This window comes from Esox lucius, chromosome 12 (assembly GCF_011004845.1).
Source record: "Esox lucius isolate fEsoLuc1 chromosome 12, fEsoLuc1.pri, whole genome shotgun sequence".
NCBI classification, from domain to species: Eukaryota; Metazoa; Chordata; class Actinopteri; order Esociformes; family Esocidae; genus Esox; species Esox lucius.
This window is the reverse complement of record NC_047580.1, coordinates 24,614,414-24,637,981: the sequence shown is the minus strand read 5'-3', so window position 1 is coordinate 24,637,981 and position 23,568 is coordinate 24,614,414. Positions and strand designations below refer to the sequence as shown.

Sequence of the window (23,568 nt, the reverse complement as noted above, 5' to 3'; positions counted from 1 at the left end):
CCCTAAGTGAAGGAAGTTGATATGTACAATAAGGCAATTAAGTATTAAACTAAACTGCTCGTCCTTCCTACACTATGCAAAGTCTCTATTAACTATTTTGCCCAACTTGACTGAGATGCTCAAGAAGGTGGTATCAAAACACAAGTTACCTACCTATTATCTTGACCCTACTGATGAGGAGATACTATTGTCAACTTCTTCCTGCTCACAGGCATGTTTCCAGCTGCAATTAAAACAGCCTTAGTAAAACCACTACTTAAGAAAAGCAAACTAAATCCCGAAGCCTTAAGCAACTATAGACCAATTTCTAACCTGCCTAACCTGCTAAATTTCTTAAATCCTTGAGAAACTTGTTTTTATTAACTTAAATTAGTATCTAAGCAAAAATTCCCTTCATGAAACATTTCTGTCTGGCTTCCGTGCCCAGCACAGGACAGAGACAGCACTTTTTTTTTTACCTTTTGTTGCTCTGGGTAAACATACCTCAAAGAAAAACCTCATGTGGGGTCCCTCAAGGATTGATTTTAGGATCAGTACTGTTAAATGTGTATGCGTTGCCTCTTGGATATGCAACTGTATATCTTTGTATCCCCTGAAGATTTTAACCATATTTTCAGCTTAATTAAATGTATCCCAAACAAATACATGGATAGCAAACATATTTCAACTAAACAGGAATTAAACTGAGGTTTTAGTTATTGGCGCTAAGGCCAAAAGGGAAAAACTTGCTAGATCTAGACATGTCAAGACAAAAAATCTAGGTGTGATTTTAAAGTCCAATCTTAAGTTTGAGGCTCACATAAATAATATTACAAAATTAGCCTTTTATCATTTAAGAAATACCTTAAAGGTGAGTCCGTCTCTCTTTCTAGGCCAACACTAAGACTAATGCCTGCTTTTATCAGATTTGACTATTGCTATTCCCCCAAAAAACATTCTAAATTGGAAATAATTCAGCATATAGCTGTTTGAGTACAAAGACCAAAAGGAGAGAACATAAACCACCTAATTTATAGTCCCTGCGTTGGTGACCTGTTAGTTTAAGTATAGATTTTAACATTGTTTTATAGATGTTTAAAGCACTTTATGGCCTTGCACTCAAATACATGTTTGAAATGTTTTTTCTTTATTTTATATTTTTATATGGTTGGTCCCTCAGTTCTTGTTGCTCTGGCCTTTTAGTTGCCCCAAAAGTCAGAATCAAAACATTTGATTAAGTCTCCTTTTGCCACTGTGTTCCTGACTTTTGGAAGAGCCTGTCTGAAATTGTAAAAAAAGATCTTAAGAGACACATTGTTTGCCATGCTATTCAATTATGGTAATTTGTTTTATTTACATTGAGTTACATTTTTTATATTCAATTTGCTTTATAGTGAAATCAAACTTTTTCATTTATTTTATTTATCAAGCACTTTGAAATGCATTTTATGTAAGACTTCAGATTTATAAACTTTGATTGATTTGTTGTATTACAACACTTCATTTTCAATTAAAATAGACTTAAACTCTGTACTGCTAATTATTTTCAAACAAATTACCAGTGTAAGTTAAAGATATTGATCTGAAGGTAGTTATCAGGAAGGTGTTGTAAATGGGACAGGGTAAACAAAGAATTTTGTGGTTAAAATTTGTGTAAGACCTTCCTCCTTTCACATGCAATGTTTAAGTAGGCACAGGAAGGATATTAATCTTTAGTATACTCAATTATATATTTGAGCTCTATGCAAATTACATTGTGTCCCAGTTCTAAATAACTGGGGGACTTCTATTGGCTAAGGCAGTGAATCACAAACCCAAGATAAGTTTGAGAACCACTGAGCCAAAACAATCATACTTGAGTACTGCTGCCATCTTGTGACCATTAAGAAGACAGCCCAACGGCACAAGGACTACTAGAGGAAATGTATATTTACTGACAACAAACACTGTCTGTTAATGTTTTATTATAGACGAAGAGCTACAGAGAGTAAATACCAACAGTAAGCTTAGGTCAGCTTCAGAAAGTGATCATGTAAAAATACGTTGGAGAAATACGTGGCATGCTGACAATTTATAAACTGTGTTTCTTTATTTCACCGATATGAATAACACTTAGTAAACAAATGGCAGAAATGTCAGTGTGTTGCCACAGCATAGTTAACGCTTTCCTTGATCCACCCAAGAAAAGAAGTTACAGCGAGCTTCAGGATTGGACGCATGGCCCTGAGGGCGATTACACACAAAGAACTGTTTGCCCAGGTTCGGTCCCGCCTTCTTGACTGTGCGTAGGACGCAGGGTTCCCCATGTGCCTTACAGGGGGGTGGTGGGGGTGGGCCACGAAGGACCGTCTTCCAGAACCCCCCCAGTGACACCCCCTTCCTGGGACATGCGAGGTCTAAAGTCGGTTCTGAAGCCCGGGCCTCGGAACTCCCCTGGTTTAGACTACTCACACTGTCTTTGTTGCTGTCAGGAGCCAGGACTTTGTTTCCCATGCAGACTCCCTGGGAATCTTCTGTATCCGAGCTTTTAACTGACGGGACAGCTTGTCCTGCCCTGATGGCATGTGATGGGTTGACTTTATTCCCTTCCTGTACCCTCTCACACTGAATGACAGGCGCTTCCACGGGTGTACATCTGGGTTTGAAAAAGGCTAGGAGGCTGCCCTGGGGCTTTAGGGCAGTCTTTACTGTCTTAATCTTTTTGCTCTTTGGGACATTTGGCTCTACCGCTGACGTCCGCTTCTTTCCAGAGCTGGTGCAAGTCCCCAGTGGATTCAGGTTCTCCCTGGTCTCTCCAGCCTCCTGAGATGCTGGAAGAGTATCTCTAATAGCCTCTGAGGACGGTTGGTCTTGGTCCACCTTAACCAGGAAATGTGATAATTTCTGCTGCCTGCCAGCAAACTCAGGCAGGTGGCGGGAACAGAGGGGGGGTGGCTTTGAGCTGGAGAGGACCGGGCATCTCAGTTGTCCCCAGACAGGGCAATGATCCGAGCCCTCCACCTCTGGCATGATGTCTGCCGCCACAAACTGTTTCTTGAAGAACAGGTGGTCGGCAAAGATGTAGTCAATGCGTGTACCATAGTTCGTCTGCCTGGCTCCAGTCATTGTGTTCCAACAGGTAAAGGCTTTGGAGCGTGTTGGGTGGAAATGACGGAAAGCGTCCACAAACTTGCCACTCTGGATGGAATTTGTTGATGAAGTCAGAGAGTCTTCGTCATCATCATGGTCTTGCATACTCTCCTTTTCTTTACTGCCATCAACTAGGAAGCTATCTAGCCATTTCCTTCCAGGGTGCTCTTCGAAATCATCCTATTAAATATACGCAGAAATGGCAAAAATGTAAACAGATGGCAAAAGTGTCAAAAGTGAATATAATTTTGTCTGTGGACCAAAAAGTGTTCTAAACACTTACTATGTCAGCTGGGTCACAGTGGTCCATAGGCCGATGGGATGTATTCACATCCCCCAAGATTATTACATGGCTGAGTGAGAGCCAAAAAAAAGGGGAAATTATGAATAAAAACATTTAGCTTTCCAGTTTCATGCTTAACAAATCGTTCCTACACCGCATACTCACCTCCCAGTTTCCAAAATGGCTTCAGCCCGACCTTGAAGCAGCTTATAGAACCGCATTTTGAACTGCTTTCGTTCAGGCTTTTCTGGGTCTGCTCGTGGGCAGTACACATTGATAACCGTAACGGTTTCAGGTCGTTCTTCACATCTGCAAAAAGCCAAGTCAGGGCACAAACAGAAATTAACACTATGATCACAGGAAAACCCATGTTTGATTTTCAGTCCCACAATAAGTTAACACAGTGACCCATTTAATGACAACATCCTCTGAAAATATAGAGAACATCACAGGACAATTAATGTTCAATGATAAGTACATTTTGGTTTCCCTTACAAGACTTTGTGCTGTGTGAGAACAGCCCTGCCCTCATTGTCTAGGAGCTTTAGCTCCTCAATGGAAAACTCTCTCTGGTCACCATAGCATCCAACATTCCCCTCATGGTTGGTGGTCAGCAGGCCGGTCAGGCCCTCCTCCGCAGCAAATGGGGTGGCACTGTCTTTACAGTAAGTCCCCACTCCTATTTAAACAGATTAAACAGAGCAAACCATGGCATTTAAACAGAGGAACCCACGGGTCACTCACTGTGTTTCAAAATAGATTATGTGGATATTTTGTTCTGTTGAAAAAGACTGAATCAGTGCTTGCATGATCCTGAAGGACATGATCCCCACCTGAGTAGCCGCTACGTCCACGACTGAAGCTGAAATAAGAGTTATAACCTTCAACAATTGCAGTCCTCTCATCCAGTAGGTCTCCTGTAAAACGCAGAAAGACAGATACAGTATATATTACACTGTCAGCATTAAATCAGGAAAATACGGAATGTCTAGAAATACTATTACAGCAGCATACATATGACATTATACATCTACCGTATTCACTTCTGTTACACGATCAAAGTAGGTTATGTGCCAGTCTGTATACTATCATGCCCGATAAGTGCTGTCCTTGCTTCACAAGGACAGTAACAATGGACTTACGGTAGTACAGACCATGTGTGATCAGAAGTTGACGGAAAGATGATCTCCCGCGTGAAAATGCTTACTTGTTACTTTGGTTTCTTGCACACATATTATGTCTGCATCCAGCGAATCAAAAACCTTTTTAATTCCACCTTTAAAAGTCCTGATGCCATTAATGTTCCAAGTTACAATCTTCATGCTTTTACGTCTTTGCTTCACGAAATGTGTTCACCAAACAGCAGAGCCTGACAAAAAAGTCATAACACAGTGATGCGGAGTAGACTGAATAATACGGAAGTAAACTGGAAGTACACGAAGGGATCGGCATGGACCAAAAAAAAAAGAGAAGCAAGACTTTTCTGTATTTTTTTTTTTTTTTTGAAAGAACAACTATTTGCAACGAACACATCTTGCTAGCGAACTCTTCGAAAAATGTATTTTGTGTCTGTCTGCATTAAACGTAAAATACCGTTCAGTAGTAATTCCAAGCATCGTTACACTTGACTTTGCTAGGGGGCAGTCTGTCACTGTTCGGTTCGTTCGGCGCCCTCAGTGCCTTTCAATTGCTCACATTGGTCGGAAAAACCTGGGCGGGTATTTAGATAGCTTGCTTGCTAACTCATGCAGGAACGTCTCGGCGTCGAGTGGGAAACGTCAAATTGTCTGAGCGGTGCCGGTTAGCGTGATATCGGTATACGATTATGATATAACGTTATTGGCCACAAACCTGCATCAATATTGGAGGTAAGGGAGCAAAGATATCTAATGTATTAACAACGTTGTGCGCTTTATTTATTAGCTTTCGATTGGATGCCAATTGTACAATAATGTATTACTGCTGTAATGGTTAGCAGGCTGACCATACAGTCATTCGACCTATTCGGTCTGACAGTTCTGTCAGCTAACGTTTATGTTAGCTTGCTCGTTTAACAACCTATATATAATGTAACAATTCGGTTAATAACACACCAGGACACTAACTCATGCAGGAAATGTCGGTGTGTTGGAGCGTTCTTTTCAGTTAACGTAGCTCGCTAGCTAGTTATTGTTAGCCGATGATTTTCGGCCAACTGGTTTGCTAGCTAGCTATGGCTAAACGTATCCATCCAGCGGAAGCTACATTTCATTAGTCATTACAATACTGCAGTACCGTTAGTTGAGTATTGTTAACGACAGCTGGCTGAGGCTGGTTAACTCTACCTAATCTAGTTATGTGTACATTTAAAATTATTGAATGCAGTACTAGCCTGCTATTCATTTCGCTAGTATGTGGTATTCATTTTGAATTAATTGACACAATAGTTATTTGACACGCTTGAGTTTCGCCTGGCGGGTAGCTAAATACAATCGTTTATTTTATTGAATCATTATTTTTGAAGGAGAAATCACGCTGAGACCAAGTTGACTTTTACAGTTCAGACCTGAAAACACAAAGATGAAGAGAAGGATATAGGAACGCATACATTGAAGATGCTGTCAGTAATTCCTGACCACTAGTGGTCAATGTGGCGCTGTCGAGCAGAAAAGGGGCCCAACATGTTTTGTATTTTGTGATTACTGTATGTCCCTGTTTGGGCCCAATGACTCCAGAGGTTTCGATATTGATGCTGAACTTTTCATATAAAGCACATTACCATAATCTGTCACTGACATGAAAGTGATTGCCCCATTTAATTTCTATTATAAAATAAACCAAAACTTTAGTAATGTGGGTTAAAAAAAGAGATTTTAATCTATTCAAATTCCAAGGTACTAGGATTACTGGATCTGCTGAAGCTAGCCTCGGAACACTAAGGCTTTAGATAGCTAGCCCTATTGGCTTTCCCAGGAGATAATAATGCTGTAAAAATTACCCACAGTAACATGCAAGACTTAAAGATTGTGTGCTACATCTTCAAGTGAAACCTTGTAAATTAGCACATAAACAAATGGTTGCTAATACAGGCCAGTCATTGCTTTTTTTTTCTTGGTCAAAACCCTGGCAACCAGCCTAAGGAAAATGAATGAGAAGCCAGTTAAGCTCATCTAACCACCAATCTGTCCTGTGACCATCTGAGTGGCTCTATTATGCCAGGTTTGTTATTATGTGTTGTTAACAATCAGCAACTCTTGCGAGACAGATTTAATGATATTGTTTAATCTCAGGCTAGTTCAGCTTCAACTAACATTGTCTACTATTTGTGGGTATGATGGTTTAACCCAGGGCTGTTTCCCTCTGTCCTCCCCCACAGTGAGCAGTAATGAAGCAGGAGGACTGAAGGAGGAAGTGGGGGTCCCAGTGGATTATTGGAAGACAGTTGGCAGGCGGAGGACAGGATGATGGAGGCGGAAGGAGATGAGGAGTTTGAGATGGGGGGTAGAGACCTGAGGGCGGAGGTGGTGAGACTGAATTTGGAGCTCCAGGAGGCCAACGAGGAGAAACTGCAGGCCGCCCGGTATGGCCTGGTAGTACTTGAGGAGAGCGCTGAGCTCAAGAAGAAACACACTCAACTGGAGGAGGAGCATGAGATTCTCAGACAGGAGCTGCAGCAGCTCAGAGGGGTCAGTGGAGATCTGAGGATTAATATTCAACATTAATTATAATTAATGGCAATAAACCAATATATATATTTCCATCCATACTGTTACCTGGGCGCGGTAGAGGTGTTTTCTGTGTTTGAGACAAGATCTTTTTTTCTGTCTCATGGCTTTGTCCAATCAGGCTTCATTGCATGTGCCCGTCACACACTGGTCTGTTTTGATCAGCCTGGGATTAGCAAGACCATGTTAAGACAGGAACTAGCTGTTTACCACAAATGTAGAAACACTGTTGTATTGCTAGGAATCTTTAGTATAGTGTCACATAGCAAATGACGCCATTATAATAATTTCCATTGCCTAATGCAAAGGCAACGTGAAGATACCCACGTGTTGGTCTGTTACTGACTTGGCTCAGTGACCGTCCCCGAAGACTCCAGAGCGTGTAGGGTTCAAATAAATCATTCAGTTTGTGTGATCACGAGGGCAGGTTTTTCATCTGCCCCTAAAATATCCTGATAGTAATACGTTAAGATTTACTTAACGTATTACTGGGGATTTGTATCTGAGGGATGAGAGTATCAGCAGATCCCTTGTAGAAAATGAAACTGGAATTGATTCCAACACTGATCTAAGCAGCTGTCTGATGCCATTCAGTAGTGAACCGGGCTGGGGGAGAAATATCAGTATGCAAATCATTATAACTCAAATGAAGGTTAGGTGGCATTTGCGTAAGTAGTAAAACTAAACTGAATATTGTATTTTGCCAAACAATTACATTCTGGATATTATTTGTTGCTTAATTATCTCACTGCTTAAATGGGCCTACCGTTTTGTTGATGCATCACTAGAGTTTAGTCACCTGAGGCTTTGCATGTTGTGGGTGAATATCACATTATGTAACTGAAAGTGACACATTTTCTATTCTAAATTAAATTTTAGTCAGAGTTGGTGCTCCTATTAAGAGGGACTTAAAGCAGGGGGTGCATTTGTGTTTTATATCAATTAAATCAATGATGTATTTTATAAAGCCCTTTTTACATCAGCTGTTGTCGCAAAATACTTTTTACCGATACCCAGCCTAAAACGTAGCAAGCAATAAGAGTTGGTGTACATTGGAAATAAACTCTCTAGTATGGTACAAAATTAGGAAGAAACCTAGAGAGGAACCAGACAGAGGGGGACCAGTCCAATTTTGTCTGTGCCAGGTGAAGATTAAAAGAGTTCATAAGCTTTTGGGCCACATGTTTTTGGGAGACCACAAGACAAGCCAGTCAATAAATGCCAGTGGGCTTTGACCAGAGTCCTTAAACAGAGTTCCTCAATCAGCTGATACCAGGTGGAAAGGGTGTGGGCAGTGACCTGATCTGCCACACAACCCGGAGGACATCGGATAGGGACAGCTAGGAGTCATGTGGGCCGGGTAGTCCTGAGGGTTGGTCCAAGGGCTCGTGTCCTCCTAAGGTCAAACACCACAGGTTAGTCACATCTAGCAAATTACATTTGTATTATAGACTGAGCAGCATTTGGGGAACTCTTAAATTCTTGCACTTGGCATATTAATAGTTTGGGGTTGATGGTTTGGTTTTTAACATGAGTACAAAAGTCATATGTTCTACTGATTTACTAGTGTATTCCCTTTTTATAACAACCCAATCACTATGGTCATTTTGAATCATCAGACCAGTCTGGGTATTAACACAAACCTTATGGCTCTATGAGAATGTCTGCCAGGAATGGGGATGGAGGATGAAGCATGCTGCACTTGACTGTAATCCTTCCTGGCTAGTAGTGGAAGTGTTGTCCTGGTCCATGGCTACTCTACCGACTAAAAGACTGAACATTTTAAATTAGTAAAAGTATTTAAGCCATGCAACATTGTGACCAATGACCTTCACATTTTCACATGCCTTCCTCCGGGAAAGCCTACTTTGCTATGGACACTCCCTTTTATAGTCACAATGGACCAATCCCACGGAAGGAAGCGATGTCATTGTGCATTTGAAGCGATGTGGGAATTCCCTGCATTCGACTGGTAAAATGCCACTAAAACAGCCCTCCAACCGCCAGTTATAAGTGGGGAAACCTATCGTCCTAAGAACCCATTTATCCCAGATAGTGACCCCTGGTCAACCAACTGTATTATCTCTAGTGTTCATAACACATTTAAAGCGGTGCTTGCTATGGTTGTTTGAAGTCTTTGTGCCATTGATATGACCTCTCTGGTGACCTTCTGCCAGGCCTGTTCTAAAGACAATATTTAAGTCCTGCTTATTTACGGACTTCTTGTCTTCAACATGTGAAAGGCTTGCTCAGTTTGGCGTCAATGTCCTGCTTAATGAAGTCTGGTTACTTTAGGGCTTTTGGTATCTTCGCAGGCACAATGGTTCTGTACGCTTCATTCTTCATCAGTGTTGTAAGTGGTCACCTCATTAAAGATACGTGAGCCAGTAAGGTAAAATCCATGGTGGATTTAAACTTGTACCTGTACTTCTAAACTAGATCTGTGTAGTTTAAGAACTGCTTCTGTTTTGTATTCAATGTTAGTGTTGTATGTAAAGTGTGCTGCTATTTTGGCCAGGTCCGCATTGATAAATTTATTTCGGTCTCCGGTGAAACTAATCTTGGTTAAATAAAAGTTCCAGTTGCAGCCATAGAAAATGATGATTAGATTCAGTGGTGTATTCTGGGTATGATTGTGGATAGTTGGCGTTCATCTTTCCATCACTAGTGCAGTTTCATCTTCATTCCATTTGGCCTTACTTTGTTACAGAGAGATACAGGTTATTTTAGGTACTTTGTGGCAAACTCTAACCTGGCCTTTCAGTTTGAGGCTTACTAGTAGTTTGTACTGGAGAAGACTCATGAGACCATCAGCTCTTTAGTAAAATGAGCCTGACGGGGTAATTCAGGGCCACCCTTAGCAAAGTAACATTTGGTTGATGCAGTAACTGAAAAGGTTGGGAACCTTGGGTCTATATAGCTAGTCTATCTTTGTCCTAAGATCTAGGTTGTTCATGACCCATAAAATGAAGCCTTCATTTAATGTTTATAGCAATACACTAATTCAATAGAGAATTGGATCAGAAAAATAATACTCCAGAGCTCAATATCGCTGTATTGTTTAAAAGCTACAGACAATTTACCATAGCTTTACAGGTTTAGAGTGAAAATGTAATCACAGCCATGATCAAAAAGTGGTTAATGCCCAACCCGAATTCTGAAGCATTCTGAACTCCCCCCGTTAGACCTAGGTTTTGGGATTGCCTTGTTTTTCACTGCAGATGAACACCCTATATGGTCAGTCTCAAAGTGCTATGTCACTTGGCACTGCCGGCTGGCTGGCCTTTCATGGAGCACCCGCTGGTAGGCCATGTGCCGTACAGACAGCCGTAGAGTAAAGGACTAACTGGTCTGATACCCTGGTAAAGACAGCTTGACTGTTGGTGTAGAAATTATTTCATCGGAGCCCCTAGGTGTGGCTTTTTGTTATTGTTGGTCAGTCCGCTCTGGCAAACTCAAAGACTCCTAACTTGACGTGTGTGTGTGTGTGTGTGTGTGTGTTAGGCTCTGTCAGATTCTGTGACCCACCAGAAGCGTGTAGCGGCAGATGGGGAGACCCGTGAAGAGTGTCTGCTACAGGAGACTGCCAGCAAGGAGGCTGCCATGGCAACCAGCATGGCTGAGCTGCAGGCGGAGTTACGACTGGCCCGCCTCGCACTAGCCAACGCCCACGCTGAGATCGATCGACTGGCCCACCTCTCTTCCCAGCTGAAGAAGGTATCTTTTCCCGAGACACTGAATCAGTTTACACACACATTCCTAGATGTGAAATGATACCACTTTTATTAATTTTTTTTTGTCCGTCTCAAATGTAGGTGTACCTAGTATTTGATAAATACCCTTCATACTCTAATTCCTGTGTGTTTGGAGAACGTTAATGTGTAATTATAGGCGCTCCACTCTGCCCTCTCAGGAGTACGAGGGTCTGGAGGTGGAGAAGGGTCACATGAGGGATGAGATGAAGGAATACAAGGTGCGGGAGTTACGGCAGCTCCAGGACAACAGTGAACTGGAGGAGGAGAACACCTGTCTCCAGAAACAGGTGTCTGTACTCAAGGAGAACCAGGTCAGAGTGCCCCACTTCACTGACAGTAACTGTGGTGTCACAGCAGAGCTGGGTTTAGCCTGGAGACAGTTTTCAGACAAATGGAGGCAATGGTTCGACTCGTTCAATAAGAACTTTTAATTTGTTTTCCATTGCGTAATGGTTTGGGGCATTTTGCAGAGACGTTTAGGTGATTTAGCAGATGCTCTCATCCAGAGAAACTTAAACTGTAGTGTAGACACGCCCACAAATATTTCAGACTTTCTTTTTTTTTGTGGACCAGAATGCTCTTCCTTACATGGTCTTGTGCAGTGTCAGGCCAACTGGGAATGTGGTCATTTGGGAATCATTCTGTTGTTGGCAGGTTTCTATTGTTCCTGTCAATCGGAGTCGTCTTCTGGGTTAAGTATCTGAAGGTGTGTGATGAGGAATCTTTCCCAGTGGGTCATGAAGGGCCTGCCTTGTCTCGTGTGTTTGGCTGACAGGGCCTTGTGACCGTGTTTTGTCCATGTCCATCTGCCTGACACAAACAGTCATTGTTGAGGAGTCGTCTCAGATGATGGGAGACAATAACATCTCTCAAGTGGGAAGTCTCCGTGAACAATAGTCAGATTTTATTCTCATCCTGGTCACAGAGCTCTACTGTAAATGGGACACACTCATACTCATACTCATTTTGTCTGCTTACTCATCAGTTGGCCAAGTAGATTAATTATGAATGTAAAACGTTCCTGTTTGTTATCCAAGCTAGGTTTTTAGGTTGAAGTAATTGTTATGCAGTAGCTCTGAGGTGTTAAATAGTGATGGGGATGTCTGTTCTATTTCCCGCCTCTGTATATATTATTGATATTGTGCTTGCTGATGACTGACTCACCTTTTATTCCATTCACACTATCCCATATACAATTTTCCCCTCACTGTATACTGTGCTGACCACCTAACAACATAACTTTAATAACATCTTGCATGCTTTCTCCTTGGAAAAATTATAATGTTGCCAATTCTCAACTATGGATTCCTAGTGTACAGGCTTCCTGCTCTCTTTCTCTTCAATAAATACATGTAATTTGCCACACTGCCTTACAGCAGCCTTCACTATGTTCAATAGTCATCACTGTGACCTTTACACTCTCATTACTTGGCATCTTATAAACACTTTTGGCCGGACACATACTTTAAGTCTGTGGCTTTCAAACCTCTCTAGGGGACCCTTACTTGTTTCATGTATTTGTATTCAGAGATGGCACATCTGAATCAATGAATCACCTGGCACTTTCCAGAACAAGAAAAACTGGTTTCAGTATTCTGCACCCAACCGTAGCCTAGCTAATGTGACTCTTGTCTTGGCACTTTCCTTAGTACTTCCTTAGAAAAATACTTAACATTTTATAACTAGGCAATTTTGTAACTACAAATAGCTATGCAGGTTGAATGCTGATTGATTAATTGCTGAATGATTCCCTTGGTAATGTGGGTAAATTTAATTTGACTTATCAATGTTAATCCAGTGCTCCACAGCCCAACAGGGAACTTATTAGTGTTCTTACTGTGTTGACAATATCTTCTCATTGTAGCATTTTGTTTTCCAACTGTTTTGGGGTTGTCTAAAGACCTCACAACTTGCCTATTTTACCTCTTGAACATTTTATTTCTTCATTTTTTGTGATCATCATTCACACCCGTATCCTATTAATATTACATGGCTGATTGTTTATTTTGACAAATCCATTAACCAGGAAAATGGTTTTAATTTCAAGCAGCAATGTAAACCCAGGTCATCAGTAGCTAATTCCTTTTAATGTTTCAGAGGATAATGTGATTTGACTTATGTTCTGTGATTTGCTATATGTCTTAAATGTATGATGCAGCTCTGTAGGAAAACAACGGCGAAGAGGAGGACCAACATTTGGTTCTCAGCTGAGTTCTAACGGTGAAATGAGTCAAATAATGTAGTTCACTTGTCATATCTGGTCTAGTGTCAGCCAACTGACTTATACTGGCCCTCAATAATTGGCCTGGTACATTCAACACAATACTCCCTAGCGTGTATTTATCAGTGTGCCACTAGTATATTCCTACTTACACCCCTCTTGTCCTCACCTGCAGGTGGAGTTTGAGGCAGTGAAGTTGGAGCTCACTCAGAAGGAGGAGCAGGACGAGGTTCTCCGGGCTCAGCTTGAGGAAGCTGCCCGGCTGAGGGAGATCGCTGAGCGTCAGCTGGAGGAAGCGCTGGAGGCCCTGAAGGAGGAGCGGGAGCAGAAGAACAGCCTGAGGAGGGAGCTCTCCGCCTTGTCCATAAACCCCTTTGACTCGGTGGGCAACCTGGAGCTGCACCTGGAGCAGCTGGATGACAGCGTGGACAGCGGAGGGGGCCGGAGGAGCTCCGAGGACCAGGAGCATGACCAGGACAGTGGTTACAACAACGGTCCGGGGTCTGGTTGTGCTCCTAGTAACCCCAAGGTCAACGGACGCGTCCAGCGCTTCTCCACCCCCAGGAACAGTGACGTGTTCCTGAGGCCTGCTCCTGGCCTGGTGTCTGACCTGCTCAGTGAGCTGCACCTCTCAGAAGCTCAGAAGCTGAAACAGCAGCTGATGCAGGTAGGCAACCTGGATCCACAGAGTTTCTGATGACTTACTATGTACACAGCCAACCTGGTATACACAATGTATATGTAGCGTTATGGAAGCTACACAGTGACTGTGAGGATAAAGGACACACTTTCAGCTTTAGGTTGTTTTCATCCATGTTGGCAGAACACTTTCGAAAGTACAGCACTTTTTTTTGTACATGGCTTATTCTAGGGAGGCACGTGTTTATAAATTGAGCTCTAGTAAAGAAAAATCTAGAAGCTTGTAAATAGAAACTGCATCTGAGGCTGTTGGTATCAGACTTCAGGCTGCCACTCGGTCTGTCCACTGGAAAAAGAGGGTATGTGTGCCTTGATAATGCTAAAAGTCTCCCGAAGGTACCATCTCATAGATCTCAAATAGACTGGTTAATTTCATTATTTAGAGCTGAATCTGCACGGCACCTGCGTTACCTACCTAATGGCTAACATCAGGACAGAATTGTCTGCTGGGCCCCTGATTGGTGCAAATGTAAAGTCACTGCTGCATCATTGTGAGACTAGGGTTCAAAGCCTGCTTGCATTTAGTGGTGTAGTTGGCCAGCACTGTCCTGGTTCGGGGATTTGGCGGTGCGGTAGGCAAGCACTGTCCTGGTTCGGGGATTTGGCGGTGCGGTAGGGAAGCACTGTCCTGGTTCGGGGATTTGGCGGTGCGGTTGGCCAGCACCGTCCTGGTTTGGGCCGTATGTGTTGCCTGCCTTGTGGTGGCTTGGTAACAAATGCTTCAGTTATTATAACAAAAAGGAATTATGGGAATTATTGCTTTCACTTTTGTGGTTTTAAATCTGTCTACCAGGCTGTCCTCCACAATGTCGTTCAAACTGCAGATTTCAATTGCACAAGCAATGGTTCCAATAGGCTATGGTACTGCAATATACCATTCTTATTTTTCACGGTTTTTGTAACTGGTAGGTATAATAAGAACACATTCTCCAATACAGCAATGATGTGGAAGGAATTGGGGGTAACTGTCTGGCTCAGAGACAGAACATGTTTCCCCCCCGTCACCTTCGCTCTAGCAATCTGTCGTTTACTGGACCAATGCTCCTGACCACTAGGCCACCCTGCTGCCCCAATTTCCTCTGTTAGCCATGCTCTAGGAGTCCGGAAGAAAAATGTTCTAAGGCTTATTTTTGACAGAGATTAAACCGTGATGTCCGCATATGTGCGTGGACTCAGGACCACGGCTTTGTCCAAGTCAAGGGATATTAACAGTTTTCTCGACACTGTTTATATCAAGGACTGTTCCCTGCTCCTTTCTCTCGCTGAGTACGTTGCTGGTAGCCTACCTACTATGACAGCTTGACTGCTTGAATAATGGATGTGGCTGCTACTCATGTGCTGTGAACTACGGCTGCAACTGCTAGTGAAGATGTCCACTTTAATGTAGCAAGTGGCACCAAGATGTTGTCCCACATATAGAACAGCATGGTTATTAAGAGTTTCGGCTTCAATGTTGGTGCCTACAAACAAACCTAACATGGAAGCAAATATCCATCAGGAGTTAAGTGTCTAACTAGCTATGGCAACAGCACATGCATAGCAAACACCACTGAATTAAATGTGTATACCTTAATGTTGTAACACTTACTGGTGATTTTGAAGGTGTTATTTCCAAAGGACTGAATTGAGATTGTCAACGCTGTTTACGCCCATGTTTTATGAATCTTAAATCACAATTTGAATTACAATATTTGGGGAAAAAATAACAATTTGATATTTAATCCAACTCGTGTAGCCCTACAATGAAGCAAATCTATTGCTTTTATTAGTAAAAGCTACCAAATGCTTTATTTAAATTTTTTTGTAGGGGTTGGCATCATTGCACCCTTACTAACATGGCATGAGCCAAGGCAGAATGTGTAGAATGGCAGGACCTCATCTTTGTCTTTAAAACTATACCCTTCAACGCCATGGCGTCATGGAAACCATCGTCCTACTTGAGATGTTAGGGCTTCAGTCTGGTTGATGTTGCGTGACTGAGCCACCCATGTCTAACAGGCTGCCTTGGTGGCTATTTCCTGCTCTGTACCACATCCTGCTACAGATTTTGGATCCATCAGTGTAATGCAAGTCTCTACTGACATAATGTCATGTCAAATGGAAGTACAAATGCCTAAAATTGGCACCTTCTTAAACTTTCCCACTGCTCAGTTCTGTACTTAATGTTACTTTCTTGGTGTGTCACTTCCAATTTGTAAAAGCGCTGGTTGATTTCCACTGCAGCAGCTGCTGGTACTCCCTTTTTGAGTGCAGGTGTTGTTTCTTATTTTGGTGGATGTGCGCAGACCTTTCTGTGGTAATATATTCAATGAGATGTCTTTTTTTTTTTTTCTCTATTTTTTTTTTTTTTTTTACTTGAACAGAATAAAATGTTAGGTGCTGGTATTTTGCCCAAGTCAAGTTCTGTATAATTTATGGTGTGCTAGCTAAGTGTTAGTATTTCCCTTCCCCGGACCAGCAGATGTTCAGAGTCTTTGAGTGGGTTGTGCCCTGTACTGCTCCACCACATGAATAATTGAGCGAGATTAAGAGGCCTGCTTGGGTGAAATGTATGTTTACTCTCTACGAGAAGATCAACCTGCCGGAATATCTCATAGACCTCCTTGTGTGTTTCAGTGCAGTCAACCAAAAGTTCACCACAAGACTGCAGTCAAAATGGGACCCATTGGTCGATCAGACTAACTATGGAAAATGACTGTTTGCTTTTGCTATATAAACTGATTAGCACAATGAAGCAAATGCTTGTTTTAATCATTAAGTTTGGACAAAGTGTCACTGAATAGCCATAGCAGATGTCATTCGTTCCACTATATAAATATTAATTCATTACATCTCTTAATGTGGTCTCTCCTCCATGTGTCCTTTCTCTAGGCTGAGAGGGATAAGACCGGTCTGGCCAACACAGTCCAGGACCTCCAGAGGCAGTTGGAGCTGTCCCAGCAGGCCTTCAGTGAGCAGGAGGACAAGGTGGGCTCCCTGACCCAGCAGCTGGAGGCCGTGCAGCTGCAGAAACACACGTTGCCCCCGGGGAAGTCCGCCGGGGACCGGGGAGACGGCAGCAGGGTCTCGGAAAACGGGCCTGCCGACTACGACTACGAGCTGGACGTGAAGAGCACCGAGGTGCTGGAGGCTCGGATGAAGGCGGCCGGCGACGAGCTGTTGAAGCTGCGTGAGGAGCTGTCCCAAGCGGAGAAACGCTACAACGCCCTGGAGCACCGCTGTCGGCAGGAGAAGGAGCGGTGGAGGGGCGAGGCCCATGAGCTGGCCGAGAAGATCCGCCAGTGTATCAAGTCCAGCCGGCAAGACCAGGAGCGCATCAGCGAGCTGGAGAAGGAGATCGGCGCGACGAGGAAAGTGGCCACTGACTCGGAGGGGCATCTGAGTGTGGCGCAGGAGGAGCTCCTGGCCTTCTCTGAGGAGCTGGCCAACCTCTACCACCATATCTGTGTGTGTAACAACCTCACGCCCAAACGCGTCACTCTGGATTACTACCGCGACGGGGCCCGAGGTCAGTCCGGGGGGAGTGGAGGGAAGTCCAACCACCTGCACCCCCACCCCCACCACGGCCGGAACAAGCGGCGCTCCAACGAGCTGTTGGCCAAAGCGGTGCACGGTGCAGACGGTGACAGTAGGCCTGGTACTCCCCGGGACTCCCGTGACAACTCTCCCTCGCCACGCTGCTCCTCCCCCGTCCCGGCTTGCCCCGGCTCCCCCACCCTGGACTTCAGGGACCCCTCCAACGTCCGGAACCTGGTGGCTGTCATCCGCTGCCAGATCAAACACCTCCAGGTACCAGTGTCTCATCCAGACTGTCTTCCAGTCACGTCCGTATTTAATGGCCAGTTCAGGGTTGTTGTGGCCTGAGCTGGATTCTCCCTTGGCTGAATGTATTATTCAGCTTGTTTCAAAGCTTTAAAACACTGTCTGATTATTATTATTTCTTTAATCTTTATCTGGCCAGTCAGTGGCAAATGTTATATTTCCACTAATGGTCTGGAGTATGTAATTGGTAATCAATGAAGCATAGTTCTAAGTTTGTTTTTGAAATACTTTGAATTCCTTGAGGCATATATTTTTCCACTGAGGCCTTTTCTGGTGCTTGGTGTTGTTGGTCATGTGGATACCTCTAAATTTGCCAAGTAGTCTAGTAATTATCCAGCCATATTTCAAGCATGCTTGTTTGTTATGGGTGTTTTGAGGTGTGTTTCCTTCCTTCTGTTTTGTTGGAGAACATTCAGATGTTCATGTTCGTGTCATGGGTAGTGTGGTCAACATGCTGGTTTCCCTCAGGTGGCGGTGGACCTGTGTCGTCAGCGCGGCACGCTGCCCTACTCCGGAGGGATCAGCTGTGGTGGGGAGATGGACAGCGAGGCCCTCATGGAGGAGGTCCTGAAGCTCAAGTCTCTCCTCAGCACCAAGAGGGAACAGATCGCCACGCTCAGGACGGTTCTTAAAGCCAACAAACAGGTAACCTGGATCAGGGAACCCGCGCGCCCGTCTTAATCACACTCCGACACGGCAATTACTCACTAACGAGATGTACAGACGTGACTTCGTCATTGGGCATCGATGAGGCGGGGTTCTAATTTGGTCTTTAAAATGCGTTTAACTCCTGGAGGGATCTGGATTTCCGCTGAGTCTGTCTGAGACTGTCTGCGCCTTACCTGTCCATGCCCTGTAATCCTCGGACCAAGGTCGATGCAGAACCCGACTCCTGGACACACTATACAACAGGACTTTCCATCCGCTATTTCAAAAAATAATCAGTCCGCAGAGGTTTTCTGTTTACTTGGCATGTCAATAATGCCTTGGGTGTGTGTACTCCAGAATCTGGGCCCGCTCTCTGTCAATAAAGATTTCTTCTGGCTGCTACAAGCACCAGTCTGCCTGGAGGGGGTTTCTTTCTTGCGATCAATTTTCCATGGAAACGGGCTGTTCCCCAAGAAGGGGGGGAGGGGCAGTCTAGACATCATTGGCCAGTCGGCGACTCAGCACTGAGTTGTAGTTGTAGTGGGATGACGTCTTCCTCAGATCTTCTAGAACAGCGTGCCTTTCTTCTACTCCGCCTCCAGCTGTGGCTGACCTGCTTCTGTCAAGTCCTTCACTGTCTCTGTTATGCTCTCTGTCAGAAGTTACCCCCAGTATAAATTCTACTTTTATGCTGTGCAAGACAATCTGATAATTATGATTTTTATCCTTATATTGTTCTGGTTAGCCTGTATTTGATTTGACATTCTTAATTAAGTCACAGCGGTCTCATCATTCTGTTGTCAGACCACTGATTTATTAAAAATGTACTTAACTAATAATGTACAGAACGGTTAACTCCTGGCCATTTGCTTTGACAGGGAAGTGACAATTCTGGATCCATGCTCTAATTATGCTATCTATTTTTAGCCATTTCTTGATCATAGTCCCCCGCCCCCCGATGCTGTCAGGTGAGAACTGTTCTGTGTTCTATAATAGATGTATTTTTCCCCAGCTGTAATAATGGGCTGTAACATTTCTTCCCCAGACGGCAGAGTTGGCTCTGTCCAACCTGAAGACCAAATACGAGACCGAAAAGAGCATGGTGTCTGAGACCATGGTGAAGCTCCGGAACGAGCTGAAGGCCTTGAAGGAGGATGCTGCCACCTTCTCCTCCCTCCGGGTCATGTTCGCCAGCAGGTACACCGTGACACGTTGCACGGCACGCCTGGATGTTGTGTCTGCTAATTAGATTACCGGCCCTTTTCTCCTCTGCGCTCTGCTGCAATCCCGCTCGCATGCAGATTAGCGCTGCCTTGTTTGGTGACTGGCCCTGGAAAGAAACTCCTCATCAACGGCCCCGTCCCCAAGGAGTCCGTAGGGATGGCGGCTAGCTGCCAGGAAGTGACCTCGCACCGGTTTAACCTGTGCAGAGCTTAGGGCTTGGAGAGGCCTCACGTGTGCTGCTCCACATTTGTTGGCAGGCGGATGTGTTGTTTTTGTTTGGCGTGTGTCCTCAGCTGGACAGGATTTGTGATCGTGTCTGTTGACCTGGTTGCCCAGTTGTGTTTTTAATGTATCTGTGCATTGGTGTATCTTTTTCTTCCTTTTTTTTTTACTGATTGTTCAGTACAGCAAGCACAGGAAGGGCTTTCAGTGAGAGGACTGTTAGTTGGGAGCGAGGCATGTAAATATGTTAAGCTTTTGGTTTCTTGGCTGCAGGCAGTGAGTGAGCTGACATTTGATTGGGTCTAGTAATGCAGGGTCTGGCTGACGCCTACAGCCTGCTGCTAAGTCCACAGGCTCCAACAGAATGAGCCTTGAGCACTGGCCCTGCTGACATTTCACTTGGGGAACATTTGTAATGGTGCCACCATGTGGACATTGAGAGTAACTGCCACAGTATAACACTGATTCAACAGTAAAAAATACAAATGAAAGCATTGTAGTTTGCCACACAAAGGCAAACCTGAGCATCCAGAAAATTCAATTTCTGAATTAAATCACGTTACCATTGCAGGGATGCAAAGAATGTCCCAAATTTATTGTCTTACAGTTGAGCGGTAGATGTAGGTTTTTATTTATTTTTGTCTTTTGTATAACATGCCTGTCGTGTGTCTGTGTGTCGTGTTGCTCTAACATGCACGTGTGTGTCTCAGGTGTGACCAGTATGTCACCCAGCTGGAAGAGATGCAGAGGCAGCTGGCAGCGGCCGAGGACGAGAAGAAGACCCTGAACTCCCTGCTCCGCATGGCCATCCAGCAGAAGCTGGCCCTGACCCAGCGCCTGGAGGACCTGGAAACTCCTCAGTTGCCCCTAAGTCTGAGCAACAGCCCCCGCCGCACCAGGGCTAAGGAGCTGGGCACCAAGACGGGTCGAGCCCCCCGGAGCCCCCGGCGAGGTAGCCCCGTGCGTGGCAGGAACAGCCCCCGATCTAGCCCGGTGCTCACCAACAGCGTGCCCGCCACTGCCACCCACCACCTCCGAGCCCTCACCCGCAGCCTCCACACCAGCCCTGTAAGAACCCTGTCTTCCCGCAGCACCACTGTCTCCCATCCCGACCCGCTTACCCCCATTCCTACCACCTCCTCCTCCTCCCCTGGCGCTCCCCGACCACGCAGACAAGGTCCGCTCCCCAGGGATGCCACTTTCATTAGAAGTCGTAGTGTCACTGATGTGAGTCCGTCGGAGTGCTCTGAGCGGAATGACTCGGTGTCTGACTGCCGTAGGGGGTCTTCCAGCTCTCTGGATGGGGCAGTCTACGGCTGTGCTCTTGTAAATGGCGCAAGGCGGGCCTCGGGCCCTAATCGTGAAGACACCTTTTTCACCAATCGCACTTTATGTTCCCCGTCCTCTGCCTCCAGAGGAAAGCCTTCCTATTCAAGATCCTTAGAGGATCTGCACTCTTCCATGTCTTGGTGGTTCCCTCCTGGCAACATGTTAGATCTACAGGGCACAGTTAAACCAGCGTTAAAGCCAACCTTGGGGTTTTCTGTTTGTAGAAAACAACAAAACATTCATGAATCAAGTTCTTCAGCTACTGTGTCCAGAATCTCTTCCCTTTCAAATTCATCTGCAGCCATGAGGGGCTTCACAGCTGCTCCATTCTCCCTCCCCAGCCCATCCCGCAAAGCCAGTGGGAGGAGCAGGCAAGCCCCGGGCTCCGGATCGCATAGTAGTTTAAGTAGGTCTGGTTATAGGGTCATCAGTGATGCTTCGAACCTACAACCAGCCAGGGCTCGTAGCTCACAGTCCAGAGGATCACCATCACGCAATCAATGACATTTTGGAGTGTCATAAGATTCCATTAGTCACAAACGATTACCACACCCAGCCGTTGTATTGTTTGTTTCTACTAATAGCACCACATAGTACTGAAATGTGTTGTCTATGCCTGCCTGTTTACCTTTTGTCTTAACCCATTTGCTGTGCCGTGTCCGGGACATCCTTTTCCAGTTGGTGTTGGTCCTTTTGCTTTGTTACTAAATGTCCTTTCATGTCTTTGTCTCCCCCTGTTCTCTGCAGCGTTGAAACCAGTCCACTGTGATCACTCCAACCCCTGCCCCTTTGTCCGTCTGGGCTGTGTTCTCCATGTGACGTCCTGAAACCAACGCCTTCCCTTCCCCCTGAAGTCGTCATTCCTCCCAAGACATCCTCTTGATCCCAGACCTCCTGACTTGGCTACTCGTCAGACCCAGTGGACTAGCTGCCCTTTATATACCTCTTGACAGCTACCCTGTCTGGACCCAAGATGCCTATCTGCATGTAACCAGGAAAGGAGCGTTAAAGAAGTGAACAAGCGCTGATTTAATTTGTATTACCTATATAAAGTACAAGACTGTTTTCCTGACCAGTATTATTTTGCCTTTTGAGCGTTCAAATTGATGAACTTCAATTTGTTTGACTGAAACCCCAGTCCTGCTGTGTTCTGCTGTTATGTATATTTATGCAAGAGTATATATTCCACTGACACTGCTGAACATCTGACACTAGTGAACCTTTTTGTTGTTTTTAGTCTGACAGTATGACAAAACGGCTTCTCCTAGCGTCAGACTGCACCCCCTCTTAGACAACTGCTGCTTAGCCCAAAATGGCATCCTATTTCCTCTGTAGTGCACTACTTTCCAACGTGGCTTTGAGGGCTTTGGTCCAATATAGTGCATTAGTTAGGGAATGTGCTGCCATTTTGGCTGTGCACCATGTCAACTCAAGGTTTCATGGGCATATTAACACACAACAGCCTTACTAACATTGAAATACTAGAAGCACACTGAAGAGCTCTCTCTCGTTCGTTCGTTGAGGTTTGCTCATTCCTTTAGTTTTAGCTCTGTTTCCTACCGGCGGTCACTGTTAAATCATTTTTGCTTTACCTTGTGACGCACTGACTGTTGGGCTTTGGCCTACCAACCACACCCTTCAGTCCGATCAATATCACTGACGGAAATGACACAGCCATAGTCTCACCAGCTCAGGTTAATATCACAGTTCAATTGAAAAAGATTGGCCAGCATGCTTAATTCCAAGCCATGCAGTTCACCTGGACTGAAGCGCATGCTAACTGCTATTCTCCAGGGTCTGTGTGGGGTGATGGTTCCATATGAATTGAATTACTACAACTGGCACAATATTAACTCTCATCCTGTGGGTCTATTTTCTTCACCTGGTCTCCTGACAGCAGAGTTGCAGTTGTCTTCTACTACAGGATTTCTACAGGACTACACTGCCAGCCTGCTACAATCCAAGATTCATGGCAGGTCAGGATCCACAATTGTGGGGTTGAATGAAAACAGGCCCATATGGTCCAGTTAGGTTTCTGCGCTTAGTGAAGGCATACACATCATGCCATTTGGTGGTTCCAAGTTGAAAATAGTGCCTTGGTTTTTCACCTCTGGTCAGTTTATTTTAGATTGAATCATCTTTTTGAAGATATACAATATGTTGAGGTATGTGTAGTGGGTATTTTTTAAAAGATGATTGTGGAGCTTTGTTTTTTCAGGAAACTAATAACAGTTATTTGGTACTTGTTGAGGTTGTACGTTTTTCTGCCCTTTCGATTTCCCCCTCAATTGCTCTCATGTGTTTGTACAGATTTGTGTATGTAAATGTAACTGATCGTCGTACAACATTGTGTGGACAAAATGAAGCTGTATATTGAGTTTTGTGGAATAGGACCATTGTGGTCCTCATCAATTTTTGTCTATGTAAAGTAAGTTAATTTTATTGACCTGTGAACCTTGTGATCAGAATAAAGTAACACCACTGTCTGTGTGTTTGAACATAATGCTGTTTTCTTTGCATCTATGAATTTAATGTCTGGTAAACTTAAATTTT

General features: G+C 44.4%; 2 protein-coding genes across 4 annotated transcripts; one reads left to right on the top strand and one right to left on the bottom strand.

Annotated features, from left to right (window-relative positions):
• Positions 1–1,926: 1,926 nt before the first annotated feature.
• On the bottom strand, positions 1,927–4,925 carry apex2 (APEX nuclease (apurinic/apyrimidinic endonuclease) 2). 2 transcript variants are annotated; one of them, XM_010890701.3, is made up of 6 exons: positions 4,599–4,925; positions 4,225–4,308; positions 3,887–4,070; positions 3,557–3,700; positions 3,392–3,461; positions 1,927–3,288 (listed from the first exon to the last, which is right to left on the bottom strand). In XM_010890701.3, exons 1-6 carry the CDS (start codon positions 4,711–4,713, stop codon positions 2,137–2,139), a joined length of 1,749 nt encoding a protein of 582 aa, XP_010889003.2. In that variant the 5' UTR covers positions 4,714–4,925; the 3' UTR covers positions 1,927–2,136. The 2 variants fall into 2 exon arrangements, with proteins under 2 accessions (XP_010889003.2, XP_010889005.2); XM_010890703.3 differs by lacking the exon at positions 4,599–4,925 and adding an exon at positions 4,534–4,569.
• A 186-nt stretch (positions 4,926–5,111) lies between these two features.
• Positions 5,112–23,518, top strand: zgc:162200 (uncharacterized protein LOC558638 homolog). 2 transcript variants are annotated; one of them, XM_013136498.3, is made up of 10 exons: positions 5,112–5,259; positions 6,747–7,056; positions 10,600–10,812; positions 11,009–11,161; positions 13,247–13,738; positions 16,642–17,559; positions 18,061–18,237; positions 19,286–19,437; positions 20,397–20,754; positions 21,763–23,518. In XM_013136498.3, the coding sequence occupies exons 2-10, from the start codon at positions 6,832–6,834 to the stop codon at positions 21,766–21,768; spliced, it is 2,694 nt and encodes an 897-aa protein (XP_012991952.2). In that variant the 5' UTR covers positions 5,112–5,259; positions 6,747–6,831; the 3' UTR covers positions 21,769–23,518. The 2 variants fall into 2 exon arrangements, with proteins under 2 accessions (XP_012991952.2, XP_012991954.2); XM_013136500.3 differs by lacking the exon at positions 5,112–5,259 and having other exon boundaries at positions 6,980–7,056; positions 10,610–10,812.
• The last annotated feature ends 50 nt before the right edge of the window (positions 23,519–23,568 follow it).